This window comes from Passer domesticus, unplaced genomic scaffold, assembly GCF_036417665.1.
Source record: "Passer domesticus isolate bPasDom1 unplaced genomic scaffold, bPasDom1.hap1 HAP1_SCAFFOLD_60, whole genome shotgun sequence".
In the NCBI taxonomy this organism is placed as follows: domain Eukaryota; kingdom Metazoa; phylum Chordata; class Aves; order Passeriformes; family Passeridae; genus Passer; species Passer domesticus.
The window spans coordinates 616703-633271 of NW_026990165.1; the positions used below are offsets into that span (position 1 = coordinate 616703).

General features: G+C 51.3%; 1 protein-coding gene and 3 long non-coding RNA genes across 4 annotated transcripts; all 4 read left to right on the top strand.

Annotated features, from left to right (window-relative positions):
• Window positions 1-1222: 1222 nt before the first annotated feature.
• On the top strand, window positions 1223-2155 carry LOC135292960 (olfactory receptor 14J1-like). The gene has a single exon (XM_064406993.1). The coding sequence runs from the start codon at window positions 1223-1225 to the stop codon at window positions 2153-2155; it is 933 nt and encodes a 310-aa protein (XP_064263063.1).
• Window positions 2156-9222: 7067 nt separating this feature from the next.
• On the top strand, window positions 9223-10592 carry LOC135292974 (uncharacterized). Its single transcript, XR_010355114.1, has 3 exons — window positions 9223-9371; window positions 9484-9625; window positions 9942-10592. It is a non-coding gene; the product is annotated as an uncharacterized LOC135292974 (long non-coding RNA).
• Window positions 10593-12448: 1856 nt separating this feature from the next.
• On the top strand, window positions 12449-13394 carry LOC135292953 (uncharacterized). Its single transcript, XR_010355099.1, has 3 exons — window positions 12449-12586; window positions 12697-12874; window positions 13192-13394. It is a non-coding gene; the product is annotated as an uncharacterized LOC135292953 (long non-coding RNA).
• Window positions 13395-15690: 2296 nt separating this feature from the next.
• LOC135292987 (uncharacterized) lies at window positions 15691-16569 on the top strand. Its single transcript, XR_010355129.1, has 3 exons — window positions 15691-15834; window positions 15945-16122; window positions 16440-16569. It is a non-coding gene; the product is annotated as an uncharacterized LOC135292987 (long non-coding RNA).

A 16569-nucleotide genomic window follows, 5' to 3' on the forward strand; every position in this document is an offset into this window, starting at 1 on the left:
AGTTCTGGAGAGGATTCTTCAGCTGCCTCTGAGGGACTGATGTTCAGGGCCTCAGCACAAAGCCCCAGAGGGTCATTAAAGTCCTTGTGCTGTGTCTGTGCTGCTGAGCTGGGCTGGGCTCCTGGCAAAGAGGCAGCTCCTGGTAAGCAAGAAGAGCTTCAAAAGCACATTTCTGTTGATGAGCAGCTCTTCTGCCAGCCCAGCAGGGCTGGGGCACTGCCTGCAGCCAGCCCGGCCACAGCCCAGAGGCACAGAGAGCTTCAATCAGTCAGGGCTGGGAAGGTGCTGAGAAGTGCCTGGGGCAGAATCACTGCCAGCCCTTGGCACAGGAACCTCTGGCTGCAGGACAATGCAGCTGCAGCTCCTGGAGCCATCTCCTAAAGCTGGAACATCCCAATGCCTGCAGACCCTGTGAGTACATTCTCCGATTGTCTCTGGTGCAGAGCAGCCAGGGGTGCCCAGGGCTGTCCTGCAGAGCAGGCTCCTGCAGCCCAGGGCACTGTGCTGGGGCAGGGACTCTGCTGCCTGCCAGGGACAGCTCTCAGCCGGCCCGGGGAGCTGCTCCCAGCACTGGGGGACAAGATCTGGTTGGAAGGAGACAGCTAGTAAGGCTTGGGAGTGTTCTTGTGTGGTGAGGATGCTGCATTGTTCAGGATTGCTCCCAGCATAACATTTAACTGCCGAACATTTACAAGTAGATTATACAGCTAACAGAGCTAGTCAGGGGAAAATCCTGCTTTTTTAATCTACTGCTGTGGGTTGCCTGGATCGGAAATTGCATATAGATATTAATCTCTCAGTTCAGATGAAGAAAAATAAAACCAATTTTCTCAAATCTGAACAAACCAGGCAGTGACAGCAATCACCACAGTGTACCTTAAAGGCAGCATCAGCGTCGCTTTTCCAGCCTGCTCAGGGTTGCTCTGACGTTGCCATCAGAGCCTGCAGAGCCAGAGCTGCACCTGGGCAGTGCCAGAGCTGGGAGGGGTCTGCAGGGCAGAGCTGAGCCCCCAGGGCTGGGCTGGGCTCTGGCAGCACTGGCAGGGCCCAGCCCTGGGCACAGGGAAGCAGCTGCTGGCAGGGACAGCTCCAGGCAGCAGAGCCCTGGGCAGGCAGTGGGGGGAAAGTGCCCCCAGCCCGTGCTGGGATATTTAAAATCCTCTCCTAATGCAACTATTCTATGATTACTTTTTCTACAGATCCCCATGCCAAGACAGCAGAAATGTCCAACAGCAGCTCCATCAGCCACTTCCTCCTGCTGGCATTGGCAGACACACGGCAGCTGCAGCTCCTGCACTTCTGTCTCTTGCTGGGCATCTCCCTGGCTGCCCTCCTGGGCAATGGCCTCATCATCAGCGCCGTAGCCTGCGGCCACCACCTGCACACGCCCATGTTCTTCTTCCTGCTCAACCTGGCCCTCAGCGACCTGGGCTCCATCTGCACCACTGTCCCCAAAGCCATGCACAATTCCCTCTGGGACACCACCACCATCTCCTACACAGGATGTGCTCTACAGCTCTTTTTCTTTCTGTTCTTCATCTCAGCAGAGTATTTTCTCCTGACCATCATGTGCTACGACCGCTACGTGTCCATCTGCAAACCCCTGCACGATGGGACCCTCTTGGGCAGCAGAGCTTGTGCCCACATGGCAGCAGCTGCCTGGGCCAGTGCCTTTCTCAATGCTCTCATGCTCACGGCCAATACATTTTCCCTGCCCCTGTGCCATGGCAATGCCCTGGGCCAGTTCTTCTGTGAAATCCCCCACATCCTCAAGCTCTCCTGCTCCAAATCCCACCTCAGGGAACTTGGACTTATTTTATTTTCCATCTATTTAGTATTTGGTTGTTTTGTGTTCATTGTTTTCTCCTATGTGCAGATTTTCAGGATGGTGCTTAGGATCCCTTCTGAGCAGGGGCGGCACAAAGCCTTTTCCACCTGCCTCCCTCACCTGGCTGTGGTCTCCCTCTTCCTCAGCACTGGTATATTTTCTGACTTGAAGCCCCCCTCCATGTCCTTCCCATCCCTGGATCTGGCCCTGTCAGTTCTGTACTCAGTGGTGCCTCCAGCCCTGAACCCTTTCATCTATAGCCTGAGGAACCAGGAGCTCAAGGCTGCAGTGAGGAGACTGATGACTGCATGCTTTCAGAAACATTAAACTGCTGGCCAATTTCTGCAAATCACATGTAATAAAAGTCATTTTTATACTTCTTGTTGGTTTTTTGTGGGGTCGTTTTCCTTCGTTTTAGTTGTCATATTGTCCACATAGAAATGTCACGTTTTCTGGCATTTCTCATTTTGTTTCTCTCCACCTTTCCTGTGGCTACAGAAAGAGTCAATAAGGGGCTCCACTCTTGGTGACTTTAAAGGAATTAAAGGATCTCTGAGCAGAGTTTTCTCCAGAGATGCCCTTTTGTTCCATCTCTGGAGCTGCAGCAGCAATGTCGGTGTGCAGAGCTGGGGCAGATCAGTGCTGGCCCAGCAGCTGTGCCCAGCAGCAGCAGCAGCACTTGGTGTTGCCAGTGGTGCTGCCGTGGCCCTGCCCCGCTGCCCTGGTGGCCCTGGTGTTGCTGCAGGGCCTGAGTGCTCTCGGGGCCGGGCACAGTCCTGGGGGTGGCAGTGCCGGGGCTGCAGCAGGGACAGGCCATGGGCACTTCTGGGGCAGCGCTGACGCCTCAGGCCAGGCCCTGGGGGCTCCAGGCTCCTTGCCCAGGCTCTCTCAAGAACATGGCCAGGCCAATGCTCAGCACAGAAAAGCCCCAGGGTGAGCAGCCCCAAGCTGGCCGTGGGCAGGCTGGGGGCAAACAGCATGGCTGGGGCTCTGCAAGGGCCCTGGGGGAGACGGGAAGGAGCAGCAGAGCAGGGGCTGATCCATCCCCAGTGCACTGCACAGCCCAGGGCAGCGTCCCAGAGCATCCTCATGGAGCTGCCAACAACATCCTTCCTCTGCAGCCCTGGCCTCTCCCCCAGCTCACAGAGGTGCCGCATCCTTGCAGGCACAGACACGGCAGCACTGGCTCAGGAGCCCCTGTTTGCATTGCACAGAGCAGGCGGGAGCACCCCCATGCTGCTGCTGTGGGGACATGAACCTGAGGGAGCACAAATGCCATCAGCCCCTGGGGCCAGCAAGGGCTGGGGGACACCAGGGAAACCACTCAGCTTTGTCCTGGCCTCTGCAGTCAGACAGAAAGCTTGTTCCCACGCACTGGGACTTGCCTGTCCCACTGCAGACGCTGTTGTTCAAAGACAAGGCTGCCTGGCAGCCACCCCCAAACTGCCCTGAGCATTTCCTTTGCTTCAACTTTGCTTTCTCTACTCTTCCTTCTACAATTTTCTTACTGTTGCTTAGCCCTGTTCCCTCCCCTGCAAACAGCCCATCCCTGTTTGCCCTTTCCTCTCTGGCCCCACTCCCCATTGCAGTTCCTGACTTGGCACCACGGGAACATCCCTTGGGCAGCAGGATCATCCTCCAAGTGCTGCCGGAATTGTCTGCAGGCTCCTGCAGTGCCTGGTGCTGCTCCCTTGCCAGAGGCACCCCAGGCCAGGGGGGCACATCTGGGCTGCTGTGTCTGCCTGTGGGGCTCCCTGTTCTGGGCAATGAGGAGGAGCTGCAGAGGCTCTGCAGGACTGACAGGATGGCTTTGGGGCTGGGAGGAGAAGCTGAGGGACCTGAGCTGCTGGAGCTTCTGAAGAGGAGGCCCAGGGCTCATTGTGGAACTGCTCCAAGGGTGGTTTCAGAGAATCCCAGAACCAACAAGGCTGGAAAAGACCTTGGAGATCATCAAGTCCAACCTGTGCCCTGACACTACCTTGTCTCCCTGAGCCTCCTCTTCTCCAGGATAAATGAACTCAGTTCCCTCACCTGCTTCTCACAGGACTTGTGCTGCAGACCCCTCATCAGCCTTGTTGCCCTTCTCTGGACACGCTCCATGTCCTTCCTAAATTGGAGGTCCAGAACTGACACAGCACTCGAGGTGTGGCCTCACCAGCGCCCAGCACAGGGGAAGAATCACTGCCCTGCTCCTGCTGGCCACACCATTCCTGACCCAGGCCAGGAGCCGTTGGCCTTCTTGGCCACCTGGGCACACTGCTGGCTCATGTCCAGCCTGCTGTCCCTCAGTCCCTGCAGGTCCCTTTCTGCCTGGCTGCTGTCCAGCCACTCTGTCCCCAGCCTGTAGTGCTGCAGCGGTTGCTGTGGCCAAAGTGCAGGACCCGGCACTTGGTCTTGCTCAACCTCACCTTGTTGGATTTGGTCCCTGGATCCAGCCTGTCCAGGTCCCTGTGCAGAGCACTCCTGCCCTCCAGCAGATCCACACTCACACCCAGATGGTGTCATCTGCAAATGTACTGATGCTGGACTCAGTGCCCTCATGCAGATCATCAGTGCAGATACTGGAATCCACGCTGGCTGGCTCTGATGCCTCGGCCATCCTGTGGGTGCCCTGTGATGGCTCTCAAGGTGATCTGTTCCATAACCTTGCAGGCACCAAGGTCAGGCTGACAGGCCTGGAGTTCCCCAGATCCTCCTTCCAGCCCTTCTTGGGGATGGGCTCACATTGGCACCTCCACTCCTCTGGCATCTCCCTGCTGAGCCAAGTCTGATAGTAAATGATGGAGAGCAGTTTGGGGAGCTCATCCACCAGATCCCATCTGCTCCCAGAGACACCTGTGAGCACCTGAGTGGCTGAGCAGGTCCCCATCTGCTTCCTCCTGGATTCCAGGGGGCTGTTCTGCTCCCTGTGCCCATCTACCAGCTCAAGAGAACACTTGTCCTGAGGATGGCCTGTCTTATTGTTGAAAACCGAGGCAAAGAAGGGGTGAAGTAGCTCAGCCCATTCTTCATCTTTGGTAACCATATCCTTCACAATAAGAAATGCAGGTTGTCCTTACCCCTCCTTTTGCCATTAATGTGCTTATAAAAACATAATCATTATCCTTCACGGAAGTATCCATATTAAGTCCTAACTGAGCTTTCACCTCTATCATTTTCTATCTGCTCAACCTATCAACATCCTTAAACCTTTCTTGATTTACCTGCCTCTATGTCCAAAGGTGATGCACCCTCTTTTTAACCCCTAAATTCCTTGAAAAGCTCCATGCCCAGCCAGGCCAGTCATTTCCCCCTCTGGGTCATCTTTCTGCACAAAGGGACAGCCTACTCTTGCTCCTTCAAGATTTCTTTTTTGAAGTGTTTCCTTCAAAACAAAATCCTTCCTGGAACTCATTGTTTTTACGGGCTGTTTCTCTTTAAAAAATCAATACCCCAAATCTGCATCCTCAGTAGGCCAAACTCTGCTCTTATAAGTCCAGGGCAGAAAAATTTTTGATGCCCCCCCTTCTTTCACGGAATATTGAAACAACTCAATAATTTCATGGTGACTGTGCCCCAAACAGCCTCTGACCAGCACTTCTCCCACCAGCCCTTCTCTGTTTGTGAGCAGCAGGAGACAGAGCTTTCCTTGGGAGTGGGAATTGCAGGAAACCTCCCCAAAGCACAGCTTGGAAGGTTGAGCCTGGAGCTGAGGAGAAAGCAAAGTCCCTGCCAGGGTGGAATTGTGGTGCTCGAGGTGTGGCAGCGTGAGGCTGGGCCATGGCCGGCTCTGTGTGCCAGGAGCCGGCAGCGCTGGGTGCAGGGAGCCCAGGGAGGGCACAGAAACGCTGGCTGAGAAATGCTGGGGCACAGCGAGAGGGGCGAGTGCAGCCGGCCAGGGCACAGGAGCAGCACGCACAGGGGGCACAGCCAGCAGGACAGATGGCCGAGGGCTGGGCAGGGCTGGCAGGGCCACAGGCACCCAGGCCTTTGTGCCCTGGGCTCGGGCAGCGCCTCTGGAGGCCCCACAGCAGGAACTTTCCTGGCAGGGGCTGCACTTTGGCTCTCCCTCGGCCTCCCTGGCCAGGCTGGCAGGGGCTGCAGGTTGATGGCATTTGTCCTTGCTGCCCCTCACATCCCCCTGCCCCACAGAGAGCCCCGAGCCACCCGTGAGGGACAGGCCCTGCTGGCCCAGGCTGGGCTCAGGGCTTGGCCTTTCTGCTTCCCCCAGCCAGCCCAGGCCTTGCTCAGCATTGCAGTTCCCTGCCCAGAGCCCTGGGCTCCCTGCACTCCTGGCCTCAAGGATCTGCTCTCATCATCCCTGGGGAGCCTTTGGCACTCCCTGCCCTCAGTGGGGCCCAGCCATGCTCCACAGCACTTGGAGTTTTGCTGCTGACTCCTTGAGCAGCTTCTTCATCCTTCTCTCAGTACCTGAGGCTCCTGGACCCAGCCCCAAATCCACCGTGGGGCTGATTAAAACACAGAAAGCCCTGGGGGGCTCTTTCTCTTCCTTCAATTTTCCTCCAAGTCTCCAGGGCTTGTGAAGCTGATTGGAGTCAGTCTGGAGTTCTGTTAAGGAGGGAGATTTCAAAGTGCACCAACAGCATGATGTTTGGTTTTAATCACGTGTGTGGTTTTTTATTTTTCAGTTCAGAAAAGAGGTGAAAGAATGATTCCCCAGGTGATCTTGATGCTGAATGTCTCCCTAGGAGATCTGGGCATGGAGAGGAACAAGCCCCTTGCAGGCTGACCCATTTTGGACAACCTGCTCCTCACCCCAGCCTCACCATGTCTGACATGGCCCACCTGGAACTGACATCCCAAAACATAAAAAAGTATGCATTTTTAAAATAAATAAGATTGATTAATTTATAAAATTATAATTATAGTTTTTTAATTTATATTAGTATTACTGTATATTTCTATTACCTTTGATATTTATGTGAAAAATTGAATACATTTTTAGCAATCAAAAATTGGTTTTATTTAAAACCAATTTGTCATTGGTTTTAAATAAAACAATTCCTTTCATTAAATCATTGACCACTACTGGCCATTTATTTCTCCTTCTTAATGCTAATTAGTGCTATTTTTAGATCTTTTGACATATTTTTTTATTATTTTCACAGACAGGGTAAAAGGGTCCACTTTGGGGTCCCTGGAGACATTTCTGGGGCACATTTGGGGCAGTTTTGGGTCTGGGCAGTATGATAAACAAGTCCACTGAATTTAAGGATCAAATAATTATCTTTATTATTTTGCAAGCAAGAATAAGCAAGGACAGCACTGGGTGGCCCGGAGTCTCCGCTCCACTTTGGCTCACAAAATCCTATCCCCTGAGTCCACCCTTTATTGCCTTCTTCTCCGGGTTTAGGGATGACGTGATCTGTCTTCTGCGCTTGCTCGTTCAGTTGCTAGGGGGTCTTTTTCTGCCTTCTGGTGGTTGTGGGATGAAGGCTTAGTCCCCCTTAGTCTTCCTCTTTGTGAACGCTGGATGAACTTATGCCTTATAAGGCATATCTATACAGAACACTATACGCTTTCTGCAAGCTAAGCAAATCTTGCTAGTACTATACACTTTCTGCAAGCTCAGCAATTCTAGCGAGTTTAAGGATTGTTATTACAGCTGCTTCTCATTGCTTTTCTTTCACAAGGCATAACTTTACAATGGAATTCCCAAAGTACTATAGTAAACCAGCAACCATATGTATCTGCACGAGAAGTTTTTTTGGCTATTTAACTATTGTTTTATATTGTATAGTTATTTAGTTATTGATTTAATTAATGAACAAACGTATTACTACTTATTACAAATCCCCCATTTCTTTTTTTACCAATTTTATTCATTAAATCTTTCTAGTTCTTTCTAAGCAAGCATTAAATGAGCTGCCTCATCAGTTAAGCTATGTGCACTAATTATAGGTGCTAACTTCCTTAGTTTCTTCATCATATTCCAATTCATAATGAATAGAACTGCCGACAAAATAAAACCAAGCACAGTCAATATCAACAGCACAATAATGGGATGGCATATACTGTTTAGGACCCCTGCGGCATTAGGAGACAAACCGAAAAGGGTATCCCACTGGATGTCACTCTGGAAATGCCAGTGGCTCAGCTGAGAGCTCTGGCAGTGACTGACACTGCACTGAGAGGGGCCACAGTCCTGCAAGGGTCTTTCATCAGGAGCAAAGAGCAGCCTGGAGGGTGGGCAATGCTGGATCTGTACCACTGCGTGCTCATCCTTCACCTGAATGTGGAGCTGCCCCCAAAGTTGCCATGGATCACTTTTTCTTTTTCTCCTCTTGGGTATATTTTGGAGCAGCTGTTCTATGTGGCTTTTGATGGTGATCCTGTGGCAAGCAGCCATTTGCCTGCTGTGCTATCCTCACAACTAATACTAACTCCTCATTCCCTCTAGTTTTATTTGGGGTTTTTGATCTATTTGTTGGACTGGTTTGCCTGGGTTTGTTTGTTTGCATGGGTTTTTGTCTGATTTGGTTTGAGGATTTTGTTTGCTTTTTTAGAAATGACTGGTGAAGTTTTCCAAACTCAAGAAAATGTAAAGCAGGCTTGACTTTACAGAAATTCCTTTGGGCTGGGTTTAGCTGCATCCCCCAGGCTCAGGATCACTAGTATATTTTTAGGTTTTCCTCTGCATATCAGCCTGCCCAGAATCTGCTTGGTGTTTCACAAACGGAGAAGACAATGGACATTGTGCCAAGCTTTCTTTCCAACAGAAAAACCTGGGTCAGCATGACAGAAAAGAAAAAACAAAAAAATCACCAGTTAGAAGAGAACCAGTGTCCCACCATCTTCCCCTCCACTGTTATTAATTTTGTACATTTAGAGGCAAACGTGGGTCTAAAGCTTGCATCTCTCAGTTCCTGATGCTATTTGCTACCCTGCAGCCTTGACTGGCCCTGATGTGACTGACTGCTGGGCAAGTGGGACTGGGGATGCTCAGCCTGGAGAGAGGAGACACTGGGAGGCCTCACTGTGGCTCTGCAGGACTGGAAGGGTCCCGCAGGAAAGAAGGGGACAGAGTGTTCAGCAGGGCCTGTGCTGACAGGACAAGGGGGGATGGCTTTCAACTGCAGCAGGTTGATTGAAGCTGCATCTAGGGAAGCTGCTCTTTTCCACTGGGGGTGGTGGGGCACTGGCCCAGGCTGTGCACAGAGGCTGTGCATGCCCCATCCTTGGCAACAGGGCTCTGAGCAGCACGCTCTGGGGGAAGACTGCTCAGCTGGGAACAAGATGTTGTTCTTCAGGCTCCCTTGCAAGCCCAACCGTTCAGGGACTCCATCATTCCATGGTCTCCACTGTCCACTTCAGATGGAGCCTGGGAACTGTGATGTCACAGCCCACGCTCCAGCTGGAACGTCCAGCGCCCAGCAAAGGGCACAACACAACCCTTGTCCATTGTGTTTGCACACTCTTCACCCTGCTCCTGCCCACTCTGCTGGTCACCTGCCCCCTGGTAAGCCCATCACTCCTGAAAGATCCTTAGTGCCTGGATTTTGTCATCCAGGCCTGCAGGATGCTGCCATTTGTCCTGAGGAAGGTATGGTGCCATTCCATGGAGGTGGACACTCCCCACCTGCCAAGGTGGACTGGAGCTCTGTGGGGATGGAGTGGGACAGGGACCCCACTCTGAGGTTTTGCTACATCTGCAGGCTGTACCAGACAGAGAGGAGGAGATGGAGGTAGATGCAAAGATTGATATAGAGGAGGAGATGGAGGTGGATGTGGATGAGGAGGAAGAGATGGACGTTGATATGGACGAGTCCATTGAGGACATGGACATTGATTAAGAAGGTGAGGAAGAGGCCATGATCTTGGCATGAAGAGCAATGCCAGCAGCAGGACAGGCAGAGTGGGTCTCCTGCTGCCAGGCTGGGTCTGGGCTGGGTGCTCCCTGCTCAGGGACATTGTAGCCAGGGCACTGGATTCTGGTGGCCATCCACAGCCTGTCCTCTGCCTGCTTTGCTCCACACAAGCTCCATGCCAGACCCAGCCAGGCTCAGTTCTGCTAGCAGAGTCCTGCTGCTGGGCCAGCTGTGCCAGCCCAGGGGCACATGCAAGAGCCCTCTGTGCCTGACTGGAGTGACCGTGGCATTTGCTTTTCTTCCAGGTGCGATGGACATCACAGAGACACCACCCTTTTGTATATATGTTCTTCAGTTTGTTGTTTTTCTTTAGAATATAGAGTTTAGGGCAATGTTTGACTTCTGTAAATACCTTTCCCATAGTTTTGCTACGTAGGTATTTATATATATACATGTTCTATCGATGGTTGTTGTTACAAATATTCTTGCAATGTAAATATCTTCTGTAGTTTTGCTGCTGTTTTTCTGTAATAAACAAATTTTATTTTTCACACCCCAGTTCTCCTTGCATTTGCTTCAGGCACAGGCAGCATTTTGCCAAGTTGTAGTTTCCACTTGCTCCAGGTTCCCAGGGCTGGAGGTCAGAAGTAGATGAAGGGGAAAAAATCCACAATTAAGAGTGTCCATGACACCCAGAGCCAAAAGAAGCCCAGGGGATCCGGAAAGAGGGAAGCACGTGCTCCAAACAACAGCAGAAATGAAGTGAGAGCTCTGGAGGGAACAAAAAACGAGGCAGCCTGAAGAAAGGAAAAAACGTCTCCCCACAAGGTGTTTTGCTTTTTTTTCATTGAGAGTCTCTTGTATCATGTGGTGGAAACCCAGAAAAATAAAGGTCAGGAGAAGCATGGTTTATTGGGAACATTGCTGCATAGTAGACAATCCTTGTGCAAATCAGTCCATGCAGCACTCACATATTGAATTGCTTCTCTTCCTGGGGATGCAGAGTTGCTTTATTTACTCCAAGCAAGATTTTCTCCCTCCTCCCTGGCAAAGAACAAGCTCCCATCCTGGCAAGCGCTCGCTGCTTTCCTTAACACTCATCACAGCCATGCTAAGGAGAGTGGAGCAGGTTAATTTATCACTTGTTGCAAGTTCTAAGTCCTTCTTAGATAAGGACCATGCTCAGCTGAGTGACAGTGAAGCAAAATGGCAAGCCAGGAATACATTGCCCTGCACACAACATCCTCCATTCCCATGGATGGTTTCTCACTGGCACACAGGAGGAAGGAAGGAACACAAATGCATCATTGTACATCAAGTCATACGTATTGAGGGATGAACAGATCTCACGGGGATATGGAAACCCCCCCTGAAAACCAGTTCAGAGAAATCCTGAGCTGTTTTGTGGTCCTAGGCATGAAGATTTAGGCTCAGGATCTTCCACAGATGCTCAGCAGGCAGTAGGATTGCGGCTGGATGTCACTCTGGAAATGCCAGTGGCTCAGCTGAGAGCTCTGGCAGTGACTGACACTGCACTGAGAGGGGCCACAGTCCTGCAAGGGTCTTTCATCAGGAGCAAAGAGCAGCCTGGAGGGTGGGCAATGCTGGATCTGCACCACTGCGTGCTCATCCTTCACCTGAATGTGGAGCTGCCCCCAAAGTTGCCATGGATCACTTTTTCTTTTTCTCCTCTTGGGTATATTTTGGAGCAGCTGTTCTATGTGGCTTTTGATGGTGATCCTGTGGCAAGCAGCCATTTGCCTGCTGTGCTATCCTCACAACTAATACTAACTCCTCATTCCCTCTAGTTTTATTTGGGGTTTTTGATCTATTTGTTGGACTAGTTTGCGTGGGTTTGTTTGTTTGTATGGGTTTTTGTCTGATTTGGTTTGAGGATTTTGTTTGCTTTTTTAGAAATGACTGGTGAAGTTTTCCAAACTCAAGAAAATGTAAAGCAGGCTTGAATTTGCAGAAATTCCTTTGGGCTGGGTTGAGCTGCATCCCCCAGGCTCAGGATCACTAGTATATTTTCAGGTTTTCCTCTGCATATCAGCCTGCCCAGAATCTGCTTGGTGTTTCACAAATGGAGAAGACAATGGACATTGTGCCAAGCTTCCTTTCCAACAGAAAAACCTGGGTCAGCATGACAGAAAAGAAAAAACAAAAAATCACCAGTTAGAAGAGAACCAGTGTCCCACCATCTTCCCCTCCACTGTTATTAATTTTGTACATTTAGAGGCAAACGTGGGTCTAAAGCTTGCATCTCTCAGTTCCTGATGCTATTTGCTACCCTGCAGCCTTGACTGGCCCTGATGTGACTGACAGCTGGGCAAGTGGGACTGGGGATGCTCAGCCTGGAGAGAGGAGACACTGGGAGGCCTCACTGTGGCTCTGCAGGACTGGAAGGGTCCCGCAGGAAAGAAGGGGACAGAGTGTTCAGCAGGGCCTGTGCTGACAGGACAAGTGGGGATGGCTTTCAACTGCAGCAGGTTGATTGAAGCTGCATCTAGGGAAGCTGCTCTTTTCCACTGGGGGTGGTGGGGCACTGGCCCAGGCTGTGCACAGAGGCTGTGCATGCCCCATCCTTGGCAACAGGGCTCTGAGCAGCACGCTCTGGGGGAAGACTGCTCAGCTGGGAACAAGATGTTGTTCTTCAGGCTCCCTTGCAAGCCCAACCGTTCAGGGACTCCATCATTCCATGGTCTCCACTGTCCACTTCAGATGGAGCCTGGGAACTGTGATGTCACAGCCCACGCTCCAGCTGGAACGTCCAGCGCCCAGCAAAGGGCACAACACAACCCTTGGCCGCTGTGTTTGCACACTCTTCACCCTGCTACTGCCCACTCTGCTGGTCACCTGCCCCCTGATAACCCCATCACTCCTGAAAGATCCTGAGTGCCTGGATTTTGTCATCCAGGCCTGCAGGATGCTGCCATTTGTCCTGAGGAAGGTATGGTGCCATTCCATGGAGGTGGACACTCCCACCTGCCAAGGTGGACTGGAGCTCTGTGGGGATGGAGTGGGACAGGGACCCACTCTGAGGTTTTGCTACCTCTGCAGACTGTCCCAGACAGAGAGGAGGAGATGGAGGTGGATATTGAGATTGATAGAGAGGAGGAGATGGAGACGGAGGGAGCAGACACTGGAGAGGAGGAGATGGAGGTGGATGTGGAGGTGGAGGAAGAGATGGACGTTGATATGGACGAGTCCATTGAGGACATGGACATTGATTAAAAAGGTGAGGAAGAGGCCATGATCTTGGCATGAAGAGCAATGCCAGCAGCAGGACAGGCAGAGTGGGTCTCCTGCTGCCAGGCTGGGTCTGGGCTGGGTGCTCCCTGCTCAGGGACATTGTAGCCAGGGCACTGGATTCTGGTGGCCATCCACAGCCTGTCCTCTGCCTGCTTTGCTCCACACAAGCTCCATGCCAGACCCAGCCAGGCTCAGTTCTGCTAGCAGAGTCCTGCTGCTGGGCCAGCATGTGCCAGCCTGGGGGCACATGCAAGAGCCCTCTGTGCCTGACTGGAGTGACCGTGGCATTTGCTTTTCTTCCAGGTGCGATGGACATCACAGAGACACCACCCTTTTGTATATATGTTCTTCAGTTTGTTGTTTTTCTTTAGAATATAGATTGTAGGGCTATTTTTGACTTGTGTAAATACGTTTCCCATAGATTTGTTAGGTAGGTTTTTCTGTATATATGTTCTATCGATTGTTGCTGTTACAAATATTCTTACAATGTAAACATGTTCTGTATTTTTGCTGCTGTTCTTCTGTAATAAACAAATTTTATTTTTCACACCCCAGTTCTCCTTGCATTTGCTTCAGGCACAGGCAGCATTTTGCCAAGTTGTAGTTTCCACTTGCTCCAGGTTCCCAGGGCTGGAGGTCAGAAGTAGATGAAGGGGAAAAAATCCACAATTAAGAGTGTCCATGACACCCAGAGTCAAAAGAAGCCCAGGGGATCCGGAAAGAGGGAAGCACGTGCTCCAAACAACAGCAGAAATGAAGTGAGAGCTCTGGAGGGAACAAAAAACGAGGCAGCCTGAAGAAAGGAAAAAACGTCTCCCCACAAGGTGTTTTGCTTTTTTTTCATTGAGAGTCTCTTGTATCATGTGGTGGAAACCCAGAAAAATAAAGGTCAGGAGAAGCATGGTTTATTGGGAACATTGCTGCATAGTAGACAATCCTTGTGCAAATCAGTCCATGCAGCACTCACATATTGAATTGCTTCTCTTCCTGGGGATGCAGAGTTGCTTTATTTACTCCAAGCAAGATTTTCTCCCTCCTCCCTGGCAAAGAACAAGCTCCCATCCTGGCAAGCGCTCGCTGCTTTCCTTAACACTCATCACAGCCATGCTAAGGAGAGTGGAGCAGGTTAATTTATCACTTGTTGCAAGTTCTAAGTCCTTCTTAGATAAGGACCATGCTCAGCTGAGTGACAGTGAAGCAAAATGGCAAGCCAGGAATACATTGCCCTGCACACAACATCCTCCATTCCCATGGATGGTTTCTCACTGGCACACAGGAGGAAGGAAGGAACACAAATGCATCATTGTACATCAAGTCATACGTATTGAGGGATGAACAGATCTCACGGGGATATGGAAACCCCCCCTGAAAACCAGTTCAGAGAAATCCTGAGCTGTTTTGTGGTCCTAGGCATGAAGATTTAGGCTCAGGATCTTCCACAGATGCTCAGCAGGCAGTAGGATTGCGGCTGGATGTCACTCTGGAAATGCCAGTGGCTCAGCTGAGAGCTCTGGCAGTGACTGACACTGCACTGAGAGGGGTCACAGTCCTGCAAGGGTCTTTCATCAGGAGCAAAGAGCAGCCTGGAGGGTGGGCAATGCTGGATCTGCACCACTGCGTGCTCATCCTTCACCTGAATGTGGAGCTGCCCCCAAAGTTGCCATGGATCACTTTTTCTTTTTCTCCTCTTGGGTATATTTTGGAGCAGCTGTTCTATGTGGCTTTTGATGGTGATCCTGTGGCAAGCAGCCATTTGCCTGCTGTGCTATCCTCACAACTAATACTAACTCCTCATTCCCTCTAGTTTTATTTGGGGTTTTTGATCTATTTGTTGGACTAGTTTGCGTGGGTTTGTTTGTTTGTATGGGTTTTTGTCTGATTTGGTTTGAGGATTTTGTTTGCTTTTTTAGAAATGACTGGTGAAGTTTTCCAAACTCAAGAAAATGTAAAGCAGGCTTGAATTTGCAGAAATTCCTTTGGGCTGGGTTGAGCTGCATCCCCCAGGCTCAGGATCACTAGTATATTTTCAGGTTTTCCTCTGCATATCAGCCTGCCCAGAATCTGCTTGGTGTTTCACAAATGGAGAAGACAATGGACATTGTGCCAAGCTTCCTTTCCAACAGAAAAACCTGGGTCAGCATGACAGAAAAGAAAAAACAAAAAATCACCAGTTAGAAGAGAACCAGTGTCCCACCATCTTCCCCTCCACTGTTATTAATTTTGTACATTTAGAGGCAAACGTGGGTCTAAAACTTGCATCTCTCAGTTCCTGATGCTATTTGCTACCCTGCAGCCTTGACTGGCCCTGATGTGACTGACAGCTGGGCAAGTGGGACTGGGGATGCTCAGCCTGGAGAGAGGAGACACTGGGAGGCCTCACTGTGGCTCTGCAGGACTGGAAGGGTCCCGCAGGAAAGAAGGGGACAGAGTGTTCAGCAGGGCCTGTGCTGACAGGACAAGTGGGGATGGCTTTCAACTGCAGCAGGTTGATTGAAGCTGCATCTAGGGAAGCTGCTCTTTTCCACTGGGGGTGGTGGGGCACTGGCCCAGGCTGTGCACAGAGGCTGTGCATGCCCCATCCTTGGCAACAGGGCTCTGAGCAGCACGCTCTGGGGGAAGACTGCTCAGCTGGGAACAAGATGTTGTTCTTCAGGCTCCCTTGCAAGCCCAACCGTTCAGGGACTCCATCATTCCATGGTCTCCACTGTCCACTTCAGATGGAGCCTGGGAACTGTGATGTCACAGCCCACGCTCCAGCTGGAACGTCCAGCGCCCAGCAAAGGGCACAACACAACCCTTGGCCGCTGTGTTTGCACACTCTTCACCCTGCTACTGCCCACTCTGCTGGTCACCTGCCCCCTGATAACCCCATCACTCCTGAAAGATCCTGAGTGCCTGGATTTTGTCATCCAGCCCTGCAGGATGCTCCCATTTGTCCTGAGGAAGGTATGGTGCCATTCCATGGAGGTGGACACTCCCACCTGCCCGGGTGGACTGGAGCTCTGTGGGGATGGAGTGGGACAGGGACCCACTCTGAGGTTTTGCTACCTCTGCAGACTGTCCCAGACAGAGAGGAGGAGATGGAGGTGGATATTGAGATTGATAGAGAGGAGGAGATGGAGACGGAGGGAGCAGACACTGGAGAGGAGGAGATGGAGGTGGATGTGGAGGTGGAGGAAGAGATGGACGTTGATATGGACGAGTCCATTGAGGACATGGACATTGATTAAAAAGGTGAGGAAGAGGCCATGATCTTGGCATGAAGAGCAATGCCAGCAGCAGGACAGGCAGAGTGGGTCTCCTGCTGCCAGGCTGGGTCTGGGCTGGGTGCTCCCTGCTCAGGGACATTGTAGCCAGGGCACTGGATTCTGGTGGCCATCCACAGCCTGTCCTCTGCCTGCTTTGCTCCACACAAGCTCCATGCCAGACCCAGCCAGGCTCAGTTCTGCTAGCAGAGTCCTGCTGCTGGGCCAGCATGTGCCAGCCTGGGGGCACATGCAAGAGCCCTCTGTGCCTGACTGGAGTGACCGTGGCATTTGCTTTTCTTCCAGGTGCGATGGACATCACAGAGACACCACCCTTTTGTATATACGTTCTACAGTTTGTTGTTTTTCTTTAGAATATAGAGTTTAGGGCAATTTTTGACTTCTGTAAATACGTTTCCCATAGTTTTGCTAGGTA

Bases quoted from the DNA above. Each gene is read 5' to 3' on its own strand.
- LOC135292960 (XM_064406993.1), top strand. From the start codon at position 1,223: ATGTCCAACAGCAGCTCCATCAGCCACTTCCTCCTGCTGGCATTGGCA.